Source organism: Mauremys mutica, chromosome 1 (genome assembly GCF_020497125.1).
Source record: "Mauremys mutica isolate MM-2020 ecotype Southern chromosome 1, ASM2049712v1, whole genome shotgun sequence".
In the NCBI taxonomy this organism is placed as follows: domain Eukaryota; kingdom Metazoa; phylum Chordata; order Testudines; family Geoemydidae; genus Mauremys; species Mauremys mutica.
Genome location: NC_059072.1, coordinates 151,865,917 through 151,879,440, shown reverse-complemented (window position 1 = coordinate 151,879,440; position 13,524 = coordinate 151,865,917). Strand labels below are relative to the sequence as shown.

The window sequence follows — 13,524 nt, the reverse complement described above, 5'->3', positions numbered from 1 at the left end:
ATATGGGGTTTTGGAAGCTTCTTCTCCCCTCCCCCAGCGACCCCGCGCCTGAGCGCGGGAAAACACCCGTCGCCCTGCCTGGTTCCCGCGCAGGCGGGCCCTGTCCCCGGCCCGGCTACCCCCTGACTGGACACGAGCGGGGGGTTGGAAAGCCTCGGCATGGTGCCAGGCGGGGGCGGGGCGTGCTGGGAGCGCGGGCTGCTGGAGTGGAAAATTCCAGGCAGGAGGGACCGCGGGCGACTTAAGCGTACCGCGCCCCACACAGCTCTGCCAGACACGTTGTACTCACCTCCCCCCACGCCCCGGCAGCACCTCCTGCCGGCCTGCCTGGAAACCCCCCCTCCCCGGCCACACTCTCCAGTGACTCTTGCTGGGACTGCAGGAGCTGGGAGCTGTTCCCACAATCAGGGACCCTGCCCTGTTCACTACAGCACCTCCTTGGAGACTCCTCCCATAGCCAGACCCAAGCCCCACAGCGTGGAGTGCCTTGTATGTGGGGTTACATGAAGCAATGGGTCAGAGAGGGGTGGTGATTTTAATCATAGAATATCAGGGTTGGAAGGGACCTCAAGAGGTCATCTAGTCCAACCCCCTGCTCAAAGCAGGACTAGTTCCCAGACAGATTTTTGTGCCAGATCTGTAAATGGCCCCCTCAAGGATTGAGCTCAGCAGGCCAATGCTCAAACCACTGAGCTATCCCTCCCCCATTTTGGGCATCAATTAACGAATGTATTTCAGTTCTTTCCTGGACCATATTAGGCTCCTTTGGTGCATGTCAGGCTTGGGCGAAGAGGGATTTCTGGGCCCAGGAGCCAGCCCGAAAAGGCACCAGCTGAAGAGATATGTAGAATGAGACAAAAGGAGGGAAACGTTGAGCAAAAGGGAGACCAAATTCAGCCTCTTCCTATATGCCAAGCACCATCTTCCTCACCAGCTGTCCTCTAGCCCGCAGCTGGGTCAGGTCCAGCATGAACGCAGCGGGGAGCCCAAACAACTGGGATCAGTAAGCGACCAATAGCTGAAGCCTCAGTAGCTAGTGACTGGGTTGGGCGATAGAACGAAGTGTTCCCATCTCTCCTATGAAGAAGAGGGGGGCAAGGCGGTAGGGATGGGGCAGAGAGCAGCACATTGGACAAGATGGTTACTAATAGCATTTTTCATGTCTAGGATTTTCAGAAGGTGACCTAAGGAAACACCACATCACCAACACATCCCCATTGCTTTCTCCACCCCTAGTCCTAGATGTGGGCCCAATGGGTTAGAGAGCGGTAGAGCCGGGGAGTCAGGACTTCTGGCTCTATTTGACTTGTGTGACTTTCCCTCTCTCAGCCTCAGCTTCTCTGAGCAAGAGGGTGAAGATTAATGTGTTAGTAGTTATTTGTATTGCAGTGGCACCTAGAGGCCCCAAACGAAGATCTGAGCCCTGTTTGCACTAGGTACTCTACAAATTCACAGTGAGACAGGGTCCCTGACCTGAGCTCACACTCTGATAGGGCAAGGGGTGGGGAAACCGAGGCACAGAGATTCACCCAAGGTCACACAACAGGTGGGTGTGGAAGCCTGGAACTGAACCCGGGCTCCTAGCACCCCTTCGGCTCACCATGCTGCTTCCCCTAATTGTTAACGATCCTTTGGCAAATGTGAGTGCACAGTGTTCCAAGGTTCTTTCCACCAACCTGGCTTTCTCTGCATCGTGCCTCCCTCTTTTCTCCCTCCCAGTCCCTTTCCCCTCCCTTCCCCAGGTCCCTCCCTTCCGTCGTCACCGAGTGGTGTATAAATCCCCTTCTCTGGCATATCCCTCAGCACGGCGGGACGGGAGACCCTGGCACTTCGGTCCCCGGGGCACAAGCTGCAGCCACTGGCCTTTGGGTTGCTGGGACTTTGAACTCCTCGGCCCCGCTGCCCAATCCCCGCTAGCTCGTTTCCACAGGGGGCTCCCGGGCATTTCTTGGTGGGTGATTCCTCTGCTCCCGCTGCTGCACCAGGATGTCGGAGAAACGCGCGGAGGAGGCGCCAGCAGAAGTGGGTGCCAAGGTGAGCCCCGAGCCCGACCCTCGCCCCCTCGGTCTGTCAGCTCGGGAATGGCTGTAAAGTGCTCGGAGATCTTCGCACAACAGCGGCGGCGCAGGGAAAGCAGGGGCAGGGCAGTGTTGTCTGCTCTCTGCCTGCACCCCACCCCTTTCCTTTGCTCTCGCCTTCTCTCAGGGGCTCTTTCCTCGCCCCTGGCTTTTCTCCTGTCCTTTGCGCCGAATTAGCATTTGCGTGGAGCGATGGGCGCCCGAGGGCTCAGTGCAGTGCGCACGTGAGAGAGGCAGAAGTATTTGTGCGATCACAACGCTGCTCTCGTTCCCCTTCTTGGCTCGCTTTGTCTCTCCCTCGCCTTGCCTGCGCTCCGATCTCCCTTCACTTCGCTGCTCACGTCCCTGGCCATTAACCCTGCGCCGAGCGCGGGCTGGTCCCTGATTGTTTTCTTTAAAGCCCTTTGATATTTCTGCTGCCCCTGGATCGGCGCGTTTGGCAAACGGTGCCGACCTGGTCAAATGATCTGTGGCTGTGCCAGTTTGGCTGGTCGGGGTCCCCGGGGTCGTAGCTGCGGAAGGGGGAAAAGGTCCGATGTATCCAACCAGCAAGGGTGGGTGGTGTTTAGGGTCTTTGTTAGATTAACAAAGGTAAAGTAATAAAACAGGAGAAGGCGGGAGTGGGAGCACATTAGTGCCTGTGCGTGCGATTGCTGGGTGTGTGCGAGTTATGCTTGTGTATAGACTGGGTATCTCTGAATGTTTATTTTTCGTCTCTTTGAGTGCTGTGAATAATGCTTGCCCGCGTTGTGTTTCTGTGCTGTCAGCATTGGATATGCTGTGAGTGCTGTGGAAACGGGCTCTTTGTACTGGGGCTGCTGTGGGTTGGACTGTTGTGAGCGTTGGTTGTGTGTTGAGGATTTGAATTTTTGCATTATGTGGGGCACAGAGGTCGGGAGGGGGGGAAGCAATTCATCCAAAAATGTGGGTGTGTATGTCCCCCCCCCCACCATATGCAGTGCTATAGTGGATCTCTTTTAAAGGCTGCAGGGGCTGAAGCTGCTGCTTTAGAAATGTTTTTTCTCTTTTGGCTAGCTGAAGTTTAGTAGAGTTAGGTAAGAAAACGACTGAGGAAAAGAGAGGGAAAGAAAGAGGCTGGGTGAAGAGAGAGAGAGCAGAGTGAGGAAGAGAGTGTAGGGAACAGATGGCATCGCTATGACTTATTAGTCCTTGGGCAAAGATAAACTCTCATTACCAGTTTGGACAAAGACAAGTCCCAAATGGTAAAAGAATAAAATGCCCCAGAACCAGCCTTTCCACTACTGTTTTGTAGGGACTGGGGAGCACATTCAGCTGCCCGCACTCATAGCAAACCTAGGCAGAAAGTCATCTGCTAAAAGGGGGTTTGTGGGGGTAAATGGGAAAGACCCTAAATAACATGTACTTTATGGCTTGCCCAATGTTTTTTAGTAGCTGAGCAAGCTCAATACTGCGTTCTTCCGACTGCCTCCCAAATTCCCAGGGGCAGCCAGGGGCATCGAGGTAAAAGGGGACCCAGTCTTCTCTCCTGTGGCTTCTTTTCATTATATAGAATAAGAATGTGGGCATTTTATTTAAAAAGGTAGAAATCAGAGCTGGGAAAACCCACATCACCTCCTGCACCAGGTAGGTGGAGAAGGATTTTTCCCCTCACTCCATTCCCAGGGTGCCTAGGATCCAATTCAGCAAGGTACTTAGGCATGTGAGTAGTTCCACTCAGGGTTGTAGTTCCTAGTGTCTGAGTGATGGGGTTCTAGGCCACTCCTTTGGGGAGATGGCTCCCCAGGTTCCTAGATCCCTAAGTGTTGAAGGATGGTCACTGAACTCCTCTTCCATGGCTCAGTTTCAGTCCTTTTCTAATAGTTCTCCCTCTACCCTAAACAATCCCCCTCCGGGGTTCACACCCTTCAGACACTAGCAGAGGATTGTCAGTCTCCCATTAGCCATGGCCGGAAGACAGGTCTTTAAATCTCAACCCCTTCTGACTAGAGCTTAGAAACCACTGCACAGTGCTGAGGGGTCTGTGAGTCTGGGGAATTGTTTTACCAACTGAAGGGCCTAGAATCCCATTGTTCAAGACACTGGGAATGAGGAGCCCAGCATATAGTTTGGAGGGAGTGATCCAGCTCTTGGTTCAGGGAGGGTGGCTGAAGCTCTCCTGCCAACATAGCGCTATCTACACTGGTGCTTATGTTGGTGTAACTTATGTCGCTCAGGGGAGTGATTTATTTACACCCCTGAGTGATATAGGTTATGCTGACATAAGATGTAGTGTAGACATAGCCTGAGAGAGCTTTTCTTGTCTCTGATCATGGGGAGGAGGGACACTCTCCACCTCCCCCCCAATCCTATATTAAGTAGGATTAATATAGTCCCAACCTCTCCTGTGAGAAGGGGACTTCTGCAAATTTGTAACTGGAGTGAGGTTTTATTCCTAAGGTTGGAGGTAGGGAGGAGGTAGTTATTCTGACAATGACATACACTGGGATGACCTAGAAATTGTCAAGTTTCAGAGGGGTAGCCATGTTAGTCTGTATCCACAAAAACAACAAGGAGTCCGGTGGCACCTTAAAGACTAACAGATTTATTTGGGCATAAGCTTTTGTGGGTAAAAAACCCACTTCTTCAGATGCATGGAGTGAAAATTACAGATACAGGCATAAATATATATTGGCACATGAAGATAAGGGAGTTACCTTACAAGTGGAGAACCAATGTTGAAGGCCAATTTAGTCAGGGTGGATGTTTACCTTCTTTTGGTATTGACACCTCCTCATCAATTATTGGGAGGTATCAATACCAAAAGAAGGTAAATTGTAGTGAGCCAGCCCACTCCTAGTCCCCATTCAAGCCCAAATTGTTAAGTTTGCAAATGAATTGTAGCTCTGCAGTTTCTCTTTGAAGTCTGTTTTTGAAGTTTTTTTTGTTGAAGAATGGCTTCTTTTAAATCTGTTATTGAGTGTCCAGGGAGATTGAAGTGTTCTTTTACTGGCTTTTGTATGTTACCATTCCTGATGTATGATTTGTGCCCATTTATCCTTTTACATAGAGACTATCCAGTTTTGCCAATGTACATGGCAGAGGGGCATTGCTGGCACATGATGGCATATATCACATTAGTAGATATGCAGGTGAATGAGCCTCTGATGGTGTGACTGGTGTGGTTGGGGTCCTATGATGGTTTCACTAGAGTAGATATGGGGACAGAGAAGGCAACAGGGTTTGTTACAGGGATTGGTTCCTGGGTTAGTGTTTCTGTGGTGTAGTGTATAGTTGCTGGTGAGTATTTGCTACAGGTTGGGGCGCTGTCTGTAAGCGAGGATTGGCCTGCCTCCCAAGCCCTGTGAAAGTGGGGGATCGTTTTCCAGGATGTTGTAGATTGTTGATGATGTGCTGGAGAGGTTTTAGCTGGGGGCTGTACGTGATGGCCAGTGGTGTTCTATTATCCTTGTTGGGCCTGTCCTGTAGTAGGTGACTTCTGGGTACCTGTCTCACTCTGTCAGTCTGTTTCCTCACTTCCCCAGGCGGGTATTGTAGTTTTACGAATGCTTGATAGAGATCTTATAGGTGTTTGTCTCTGTCTGAGGGATTGGAGCAAATAAGATTGTATTTTAGGGCTTGGCTGTAGACAATGGATCATGTGATGTGTCCTGGATGGAAGCTGGAGGCATGTAGGTAAGTATAGCAGTCAGTAAGTTTCCGGTATAGGGTGGTGTTTATGTGATCATCACTTATTTGCACTGTAGTGTCCAGGAAGTGGATTTCTTGTGTGGACTGGTCCAGGCTGAGGTTGCTGGTGGGGTGGAAATTGTTGAAATCCAGGTAGAATTCTTCAAGGGCCTCCTTCCTGTGGGTCCATATAATGAAGATGTCATCAAAGTAGTGTAAGTAGAGTAGGGGCGCTAGGGGACGAGAGCTGAGGAAGCATTGTTCTAAGTCAGCCATAAAAATGTTGGCATGCTGTGGGGCCATACTGGTACCCATAGCAGTGCCACTGACTTGAAGGTATAAATTGTCCCCAAATCTGAAATGATTGTGGGTGAGGACAAAGTTACAAAGCTCAGCCACCAGGTGTGCCATGGCCTCATCAGGGATACTTTTCCTGACAGCTTGTAGTCCATCCTCATGTGGAATATTGGTGTAAAGAGCTTCTACATCCATGGTGGCCAGGATGGTGTTTTCAGGAAGATCACTAACACATTGTAGTTTCCAGGAATGAATGATCTGGAGGATGGTGTGGACTGCACTCTCAGCAAGTTTGCAGATGGCACTAAACTGGGAGGAGTGGAAGATACGCTGGAGGGTAGGGATAGGCTACAGAGGGACCTAGACAAATTAGAGGATTGGGCCAAAAGAAGCCTGATGAGGTTCAACAAGGACAAGTGCAGAGTCCTGCACTTAGGACAGAAGAATCCCATGCACTGTTACAGACTAGGGACCGAATGGCTAGGAAGCAGTTCTGCAGAAAAGGACCTAGGGGTTACAGTGGACGAGAAGCTGGATATGAGTCAACAGTGTGCCTTTGTTGCCAAGAAGGCTAATGGCATTTTGGGCTGTATAAGTAGAGGCATTGCCAGCAGATCGAGGGACGTGATCATTCCCCGCTATTTGACATTGGTAAGGCTTCATCTGGAGTACTGTGTCCAGTTTTGGGCTCCACACTACAAGAAGGATGTGGAAAAATTGGAAAGAGTCCAGCGGAGGGCAACAAAAATGATTAGAGGGCTAGAGTACATGACTTATGAGGAGAGGCTGAGGGAACTGGGATTGTTTAGTCTGCAGAAGAGAAGAATGAGGGGCGATTTGATAGCTGCTTTCAACTACCTGAAAGGGGGTTCCAAAGAGGATGGATCTAGACTGTTCTCAGTGGTACCTGATGACAGAACAAGGAGCAATGGTCTCAAGTTGCAGTGGGGGAGGTTTAGGTTGGATATTAGGAAAAACTTTTTCACTAGGAGGGTGGTGAAGCACTGGAATGGGTTACCTAGGGAGGTGGTGGAATCTCCTTCGTTAGAGGTTTTTAAGGTCAGGCTTGACAAAGCCCTGGCTGGTATGATTTAGTTGGGAATTGGTCCTGCTTTGAGCAGGGGGTTGGACTAGATGACCTCCTGAGGTCCCCTCCAGCCCTGATATTCTATGATTCTATGATTCCTCAGGAAGTTGGTGGTGTCTCGAAAATAGCCAGGAGTGCTGGTAGCATAGCGTGTGAGGTGAGAGTCCAAATAACCAGCAAGTTAAAGAAGTCTGGGCTGGCTGAATGGACGGTAAGGTGGATAGAAAACTGGTTAGATGGTCGGGCTCAACAGGTAGTGATCAATGGTTCCATGTCTAGTTGGCAGCCGGTATCAAGTGGAGTGCCCCAAGGGTCGGTGCTGGGGCCGTTTTTGTTCAATATCTTCATTAACGATCTGGAGGATGGTGTGGACTGCACCCTTAGCAAGTTTGCAGATGACACTAAACTGGGAGGAGTGGTTGATACGCTGGAGGGTAGGGATAGGATACAGAGGGACCTAGACAAATTAGAGGATTGGGCCAAAAGAAATATGATGAGGTTCAACAAGGACAAGTGCAGAGTCCTGCATTTAGGACGGAAGAATCCCATGCACTGCTATAGACTAGGGACCGAATGGCTGAGCAGCAGTTCTGCAGAAAGGGACCTAGGGGTTACAGTGGACGAAAAGCTGAATATGAGTCAACAGTGTGCCCTTGTTGCCAAGAAGGCTAATGGCATTTTGGGTTGTATAAGTAGGGGCATTTCCAGCAGATCGAGGGATGTGATCATTCCTCTCTATTCAGCACTGGTGAGGCCTCATTTGGAGTACTGTGTCCAGTTTTGGGCCCCACACTACAAGAAGGATGTGGATACATTGGAGAGAGTCCAGCGGAGGGCAACAAAAATGATTAGGGGGCTGGAACACATGACTTATGAGGAGAGGCTGAGGGAACTGGGATTGTTTAGTCTGCAGAAGAGAAGAATGAGGGGCGATTTGATAGCTGCTTTCAACTACCTGAAAGGGGGTTCCAAAGAGGATGGATCTAGACTGTTCTCAGTGGTACCTGATGACAGAACAAGGAGCAATGGTCTCAAGTTGCAGTGGGGGAGGTTTAGGTTGGATATTAGGAAAAACTTTTTCACTAGGAGGGTGGTGAAGCACTGGAATGGGTTACCTAGGGAGGTGGTGGAATCTCCTTCGTTAGAGGTTTTTAAGGTCAGGCTTGACAAAGCCCTGGCTGGGATGATTTAGTTGGGTTTGATCCTGCTTTGAGCAGGGGGTTGGACTAGATGACCTCCTGAGGTCCCTTCCAACCCTGAGATTCTATGATTCTATGATAATTCTGCTGTAAGAATTGTAATACTGGATCTGACTCAGGGTTCATCTAATCCCATATCCTGTCTCTGATGGTGGCCTGCATCAGCTGCCTCAGAGGAAAATTTAGGAAACCCCCTAGTGGACAATTATACAATAAATTGCACACAGGAGAAGTTTCTTTCTAACCTACCTTAGTTAGTGGTTGGTTTGTGCCTCGAGCACAAGGGTTTATATCCTTTACTTAAAACTTGTTTCTCCCATCTGTTGTAACTCTGTATTTTTTCATTTTCCACATAAATATGTAATCCCGTTTTGAAATTTGCTAAGCTCTTGGCCTCAATGATATCATGTGGCAATGAGTTCTACATGCCAGATGTGTGTTACGTGAAAAAAGTTTCCATTTATAATGTTTAACTTTACTACCTTTCCATTGAATTGAATGTCCCTTTGTGTAATCACCTTTTCTATCCCACTTATTGTTTTATCATGTCCTCCTTTATCCCTCTTCACTTCAAATTTAAACAACCCCAGTTTTGTCATTCTCTCTGATGCTAAATCTCAGAATTATTTTTCTCATCCCATATCTAGGAATTGAAAGAAAAGAAGGAAAAACTGGAGGAGAAGACTGTCTGCAAAGAAAAGAAGAAGGAGATAATAGAGGTGAGACCAAATATATTCACCCCTCAAGACATACGTTTGGAGGGGATTGGGAGGATTTTTGGCAGTGAGAGAAGCAGTTGGCCTGAGGAATGCAAGTTGGGACAGGGGAAGGGAATCTGGGAGGTGAAATGGATAAGGAGTGCAGCCCAGCGGAGCCCATCCGGGATGCAGGTGGCAGAATGTGAGTTAGGGGAGGGAATTGTGAAGGGGAGAGGGATGGGGAGCACAAGTCAGAGGGGACTGGGCCACCTGGGAGGCAGACTGCATGGGGAGTATGGGTCAAGGAGCAATGAGAAGGTAGCTTGCAATGAAAATTGCAGACCAGAGGAGGTGGGATTGGGATGCATGGTCCATGGTGAGAGGTGGTGGATCATGGAGGCGGGTGGCATAGGGTAAAGTGATAGGTATGGGCTGGGTGGGGATACTGAGGAGATGGGTAGTGTGGGGTGGGTGGGGGGATTGAAGAGGTGGATGTCGGGATGGGCCCAGTCCTGTGAGGAAGGGGTGGGATTGGGGTGGCAGGTGATGTCGGGGAGGCACACACTAGGGAGGTTTGGGGGGGGCTTCAGGCACTAGGGGAGGCCAGGCATCATGAAGAGCACAGCCTAGAATGTGATGTGGGTGATATAGGGAGCAGAGTCTGAAGGAGAATCTGGGAGGGTTTCTGGTAGAAGAGGAGGCAGGTAGCATGGGGATGCAGGCTGGGGGAGTGAATGGAAGGTGGGTTGTGTGGGGAGATAAGGTTGGGAGGGTAGGTGGCTTTGGCAGCACAGGCTGGCTGGGATGGGGATAGTTTCAGGCAGCAGGAGTGATGGGTGGCATGGAAAGAGTAGGCCAAAGCTGATTTCTTCTGTGGCTTTGTTTTACTCAGGATGAGGAAAATGGTGCGGAGGAGGAGGAGGAGAATCCTGAAGACGTGGATGAAGAAGAGGCAGGAGAAGAGGATGAAGGTGGGAGCAGCTAATGTGTGTGTGTGTGGGGGGGGTGTTGGGGAGCCAGGATTGCATTGCCATGGAGACTGAATCTCCCCTCTGGGCATCCCCAGGAGGGGCAGGTTCCCTTGAGCATTGCCTGTATTAACATGTGACTTGCTGTTTTGCTTGTGTCTAGATGGAGATGAGAATGGGCAGGAGCAGGACGGACATGCAGCAAAACGATCTGCAGAGGAAGAAGAGGAGGTGGGTGGTGGCACTGGGAGCAGAGGGGGCAAAAGGGGGCTGTCTTGCCTGTCCAGGAGTTGGTGAAATCACCATCACTGAGCAGTCACATCACCACCACGGATCCTGTGTGACTATAGGATACATACATCTCATGTAGTGAAGGATAAGGAATCCCGGTGGATGCTGTGTACAATTGATCCAGATCCTCCACCTTGCTTATTACATGTAGGATGCTTGAGATTGTGTGGGACCCTGGATCTCACATACATCAGTTATTTCTGTGGCTTATGTAGGAAACTGGATCCAATGTGAAACTGAGATTTTTAATGAGGTCACGGTGATCCAGTTTTGAGGGTGGATTCCAGGGGACTGACTAAGGCAGTGTGGATCCATGTGGAGTTTATGTGCTGGAAATAATAGTGTTGATACCATGTGGACTGATCTGTCCAGGTTCTTATACCATGCCCATCACTGGCGTATCTGAGCACCAGTCACCTGTATGGTCTGTAGAGAAGAGGGGATTCCGGGGGGACAAACAAACAGAATTTGCGGGGGGGGAACCATGCAGCAATGTGAATCACAGGCAGAGAGTGTGATTCAATGTGTAGGATCACATATTGGGCTAAATCCTATGAAACAATTGGGGGGGGGGGGCGGAGGGGCTCTAACTGTGCTAATCACACTCTCTCCCTTCTCCCTAATCCTGTATAGGATGAAGTTGATCCAAAGAGACAGAAGACAGAAAATGGGTCTTCGGCTTGAGTTCTCTCTTCCTATCCTTTTCTGCTCCATCTGTCTCTCCTCCCTCCATTCCAGCCTGTGCTTGCACTGTCATTTAGCCTCTGGCTTCACACAATCTCAGATGAGGAAGGATTAGAAATGCTCTCAGACAGAGAAGAGGGCATGGGACTAAGAGTTTCCCTTCCACCCCAAGTTCTAGCCTTCCTACAATGCTCCCAAATCTGAGGTTGCCCATCCCCTAGACCGACTCCACTGCTGATGATTATTCCTGTACCCCACTCCCAAATAATCCCAATAGTCCTCAAAATGATGACCCTCCTTCTCCCAATAAGCAACCTGACATATCCCAACTTCCAAACTCATCCCACAACAAGCACCTCTAATCTCCTTTCACTTGCCACCTCTCTCCACTAATTTGATCAAGGGTCTCGCCTGCCTCTGCTTCTGAGATCTTCCCTCCAACATCCTCCTTGGGATACAGAAGGTTGAGGGCAGGGATCTCATGTTGATATTTCCCTATCCTAAGCCTCCCCTTAACTGCCTTCTATCTGATCCCTCTGAGAAAGAAAGAAAAGGAATGTTACATGCAAATAACTTTTTTTTTATTAAAGCATACACACAGGCAGAAATGTAGGTACATGACAGGTAAACTGGCCCCATGATTTTTTTTCCAGAGGATAAATGTTGTTTTTATGTATAAATCAATTTGTTTTGCAGTTTTTCCTCATTTGGGGGCTTTTTTTAAAAAAAAAGAAGAAAAAGAGAAATAATTAGGGACCAAATTTTGATTTCCATCCCCCTTCCAGATTACCTTGTTGCTGTTTTTTGTAAATTAAAGCCGATCCAGTTATGGCATTTTCTATGGCACAAACCATCACAAGGGTGATAGATATAAATATATATATTGTTTTCAAGTAGCACTGTAAATAAACTCATTTAAAAAGATAAAGTGTGCATTTGTCAGGTGGTGTCTACGAATCCCAATTCAAATTTTGAACCAACTAACAGATTAGTTTATTGAAGAAAAATAGCACCTGGGTTAACTTGAGCAGCAGTTACTGCAGAGAAGAGCCATGGCTGGTGTCCCCTGGCATTGACCTGGAGACTCTTGAAAAGCAGTCTGTTGTGCCTACTTCTTCCTCCCTTGTACTGCTTCACTGGCATGCCAGGAATGGCAGAAAATGCAACAGGCCTATTTTACGGGTGACATTCTGAAAGCGTGTCTGCCCCAGAAGCAACAATGCCCAGAATGACCAGGATTCTATGCTGAGGCTGCTGGATTCAGGTTCTGTGGTATTTTATAGCTTTCATACTGACCAAGGCACCCTATGCAAATCAGTCATCACTGATCCCTACATTTAACCTGGATTGAGCAATCATGCATATAAGGGTGCACAGAAGTGCTGGAAAGAGATTGATCCTTAGTTCCTGGCTCAGACACATGACCTGAGTACGTGCTGGTTAAAATTGTACATATTTCTAATTTTTGATCATTTTCATTTAGATTTTGAATTACAATGGAAAAAATAGTGGAACATTTTTCGACAAAGCTTCATGAGAACCTTTTCCTGTTTTTGATCAGTTGTTTGTAACCGCTGTCCATGTAGGCCGATAACCCTGCCAAGTGGTAGCGACCAGGAGCCACAGACTCAAGTGGTTACCGTTACCATCTTTCCTTTTTGTTTTATTTTTAAAATCAAATGGAAATAAAGCTGAATACCAACCAAAACACAACAGCCGCAGAATAATATTAACTCATCTGAACCTCATTGGCTTTCCGCTCACTCAGCCACTTTTGTTCTCAGAACAGTTTCTTCTGCAACTGGCTGTTCAACTGCAGAGATGGATCTGCCACCTGGAGCCTGTGTGTTTCCTGTTCCTGGTGTTTTCATTGTCATTGACTTAATTTTCTCAACACAAGAACATGCAGTAGCATTCTGGGTGTCCTATAGATAACAGAGCGCCAATGGAAACTCCTTGGTTTTGTGTGGATGTCTTCTGTTCCTCCTGTAGGACTGACCCTCAGGAGAGGCTATGACACTACCTTTCAGTGAGTGGTGCAGCTGTTGACAAGGTTTCCAGCCCCTTCCTGATTGGAATTAACATTCTCTCCTGCTTGCAATGGGGTGACTTCAGTGTTCTTGTCAATTTTCTTATGTTGCAGTTTCTTGCTCTTTTATAATCACTCCAGGGTCAATGGTCTCTGGCTGAAGAAGTATATTAGCTGCTGGCACTAAGGTTTGTGTCCTGCTGTCCATGGGTCTCTGAACCAGTATGTAGTGGTCTCTCACTCTCAAATGAGGAGAGAGGCAACTCTGGCTCACTACAGGCAGACTGCAAGTCACAGTTTATAGAGGAAACTCAGACCCTCTGGGCGGGGCAGAGCCACAAACAGTCTATATAGCCTAGCACCTTCTGGCTGGGGTCAGTGGTACTTAGCAGTCTGTAAGGGAGCTCTGGCTCCCCAGGTGGGGCACAGCACAAACAGCCTATAGCTCAGCACCTGGCTGGGGCAGAGCAAACACAGCAGACAAAACATTCTGGGATCTAGCATCCTGGCTCGGGTGGACAGCGGATGAACGCAGGCCTCTTGGG

General features: G+C 48.8%; 1 protein-coding gene across 1 annotated transcript; it reads left to right on the top strand.

The window, feature by feature from the left end:
* The first annotated feature begins 747 nt into the window (after positions 1-747).
* Positions 748-11,148, top strand: PTMS (parathymosin). The gene is made up of 5 exons (XM_045000573.1): positions 748-2,034; positions 8,957-9,028; positions 9,900-9,978; positions 10,139-10,206; positions 10,900-11,148. Exons 1-5 carry the CDS (start codon positions 1,987-1,989, stop codon positions 10,948-10,950), a joined length of 318 nt encoding a protein of 105 aa, XP_044856508.1. The 5' UTR covers positions 748-1,986; the 3' UTR covers positions 10,951-11,148.
* Positions 11,149-13,524: the final 2,376 nt, after the last annotated feature.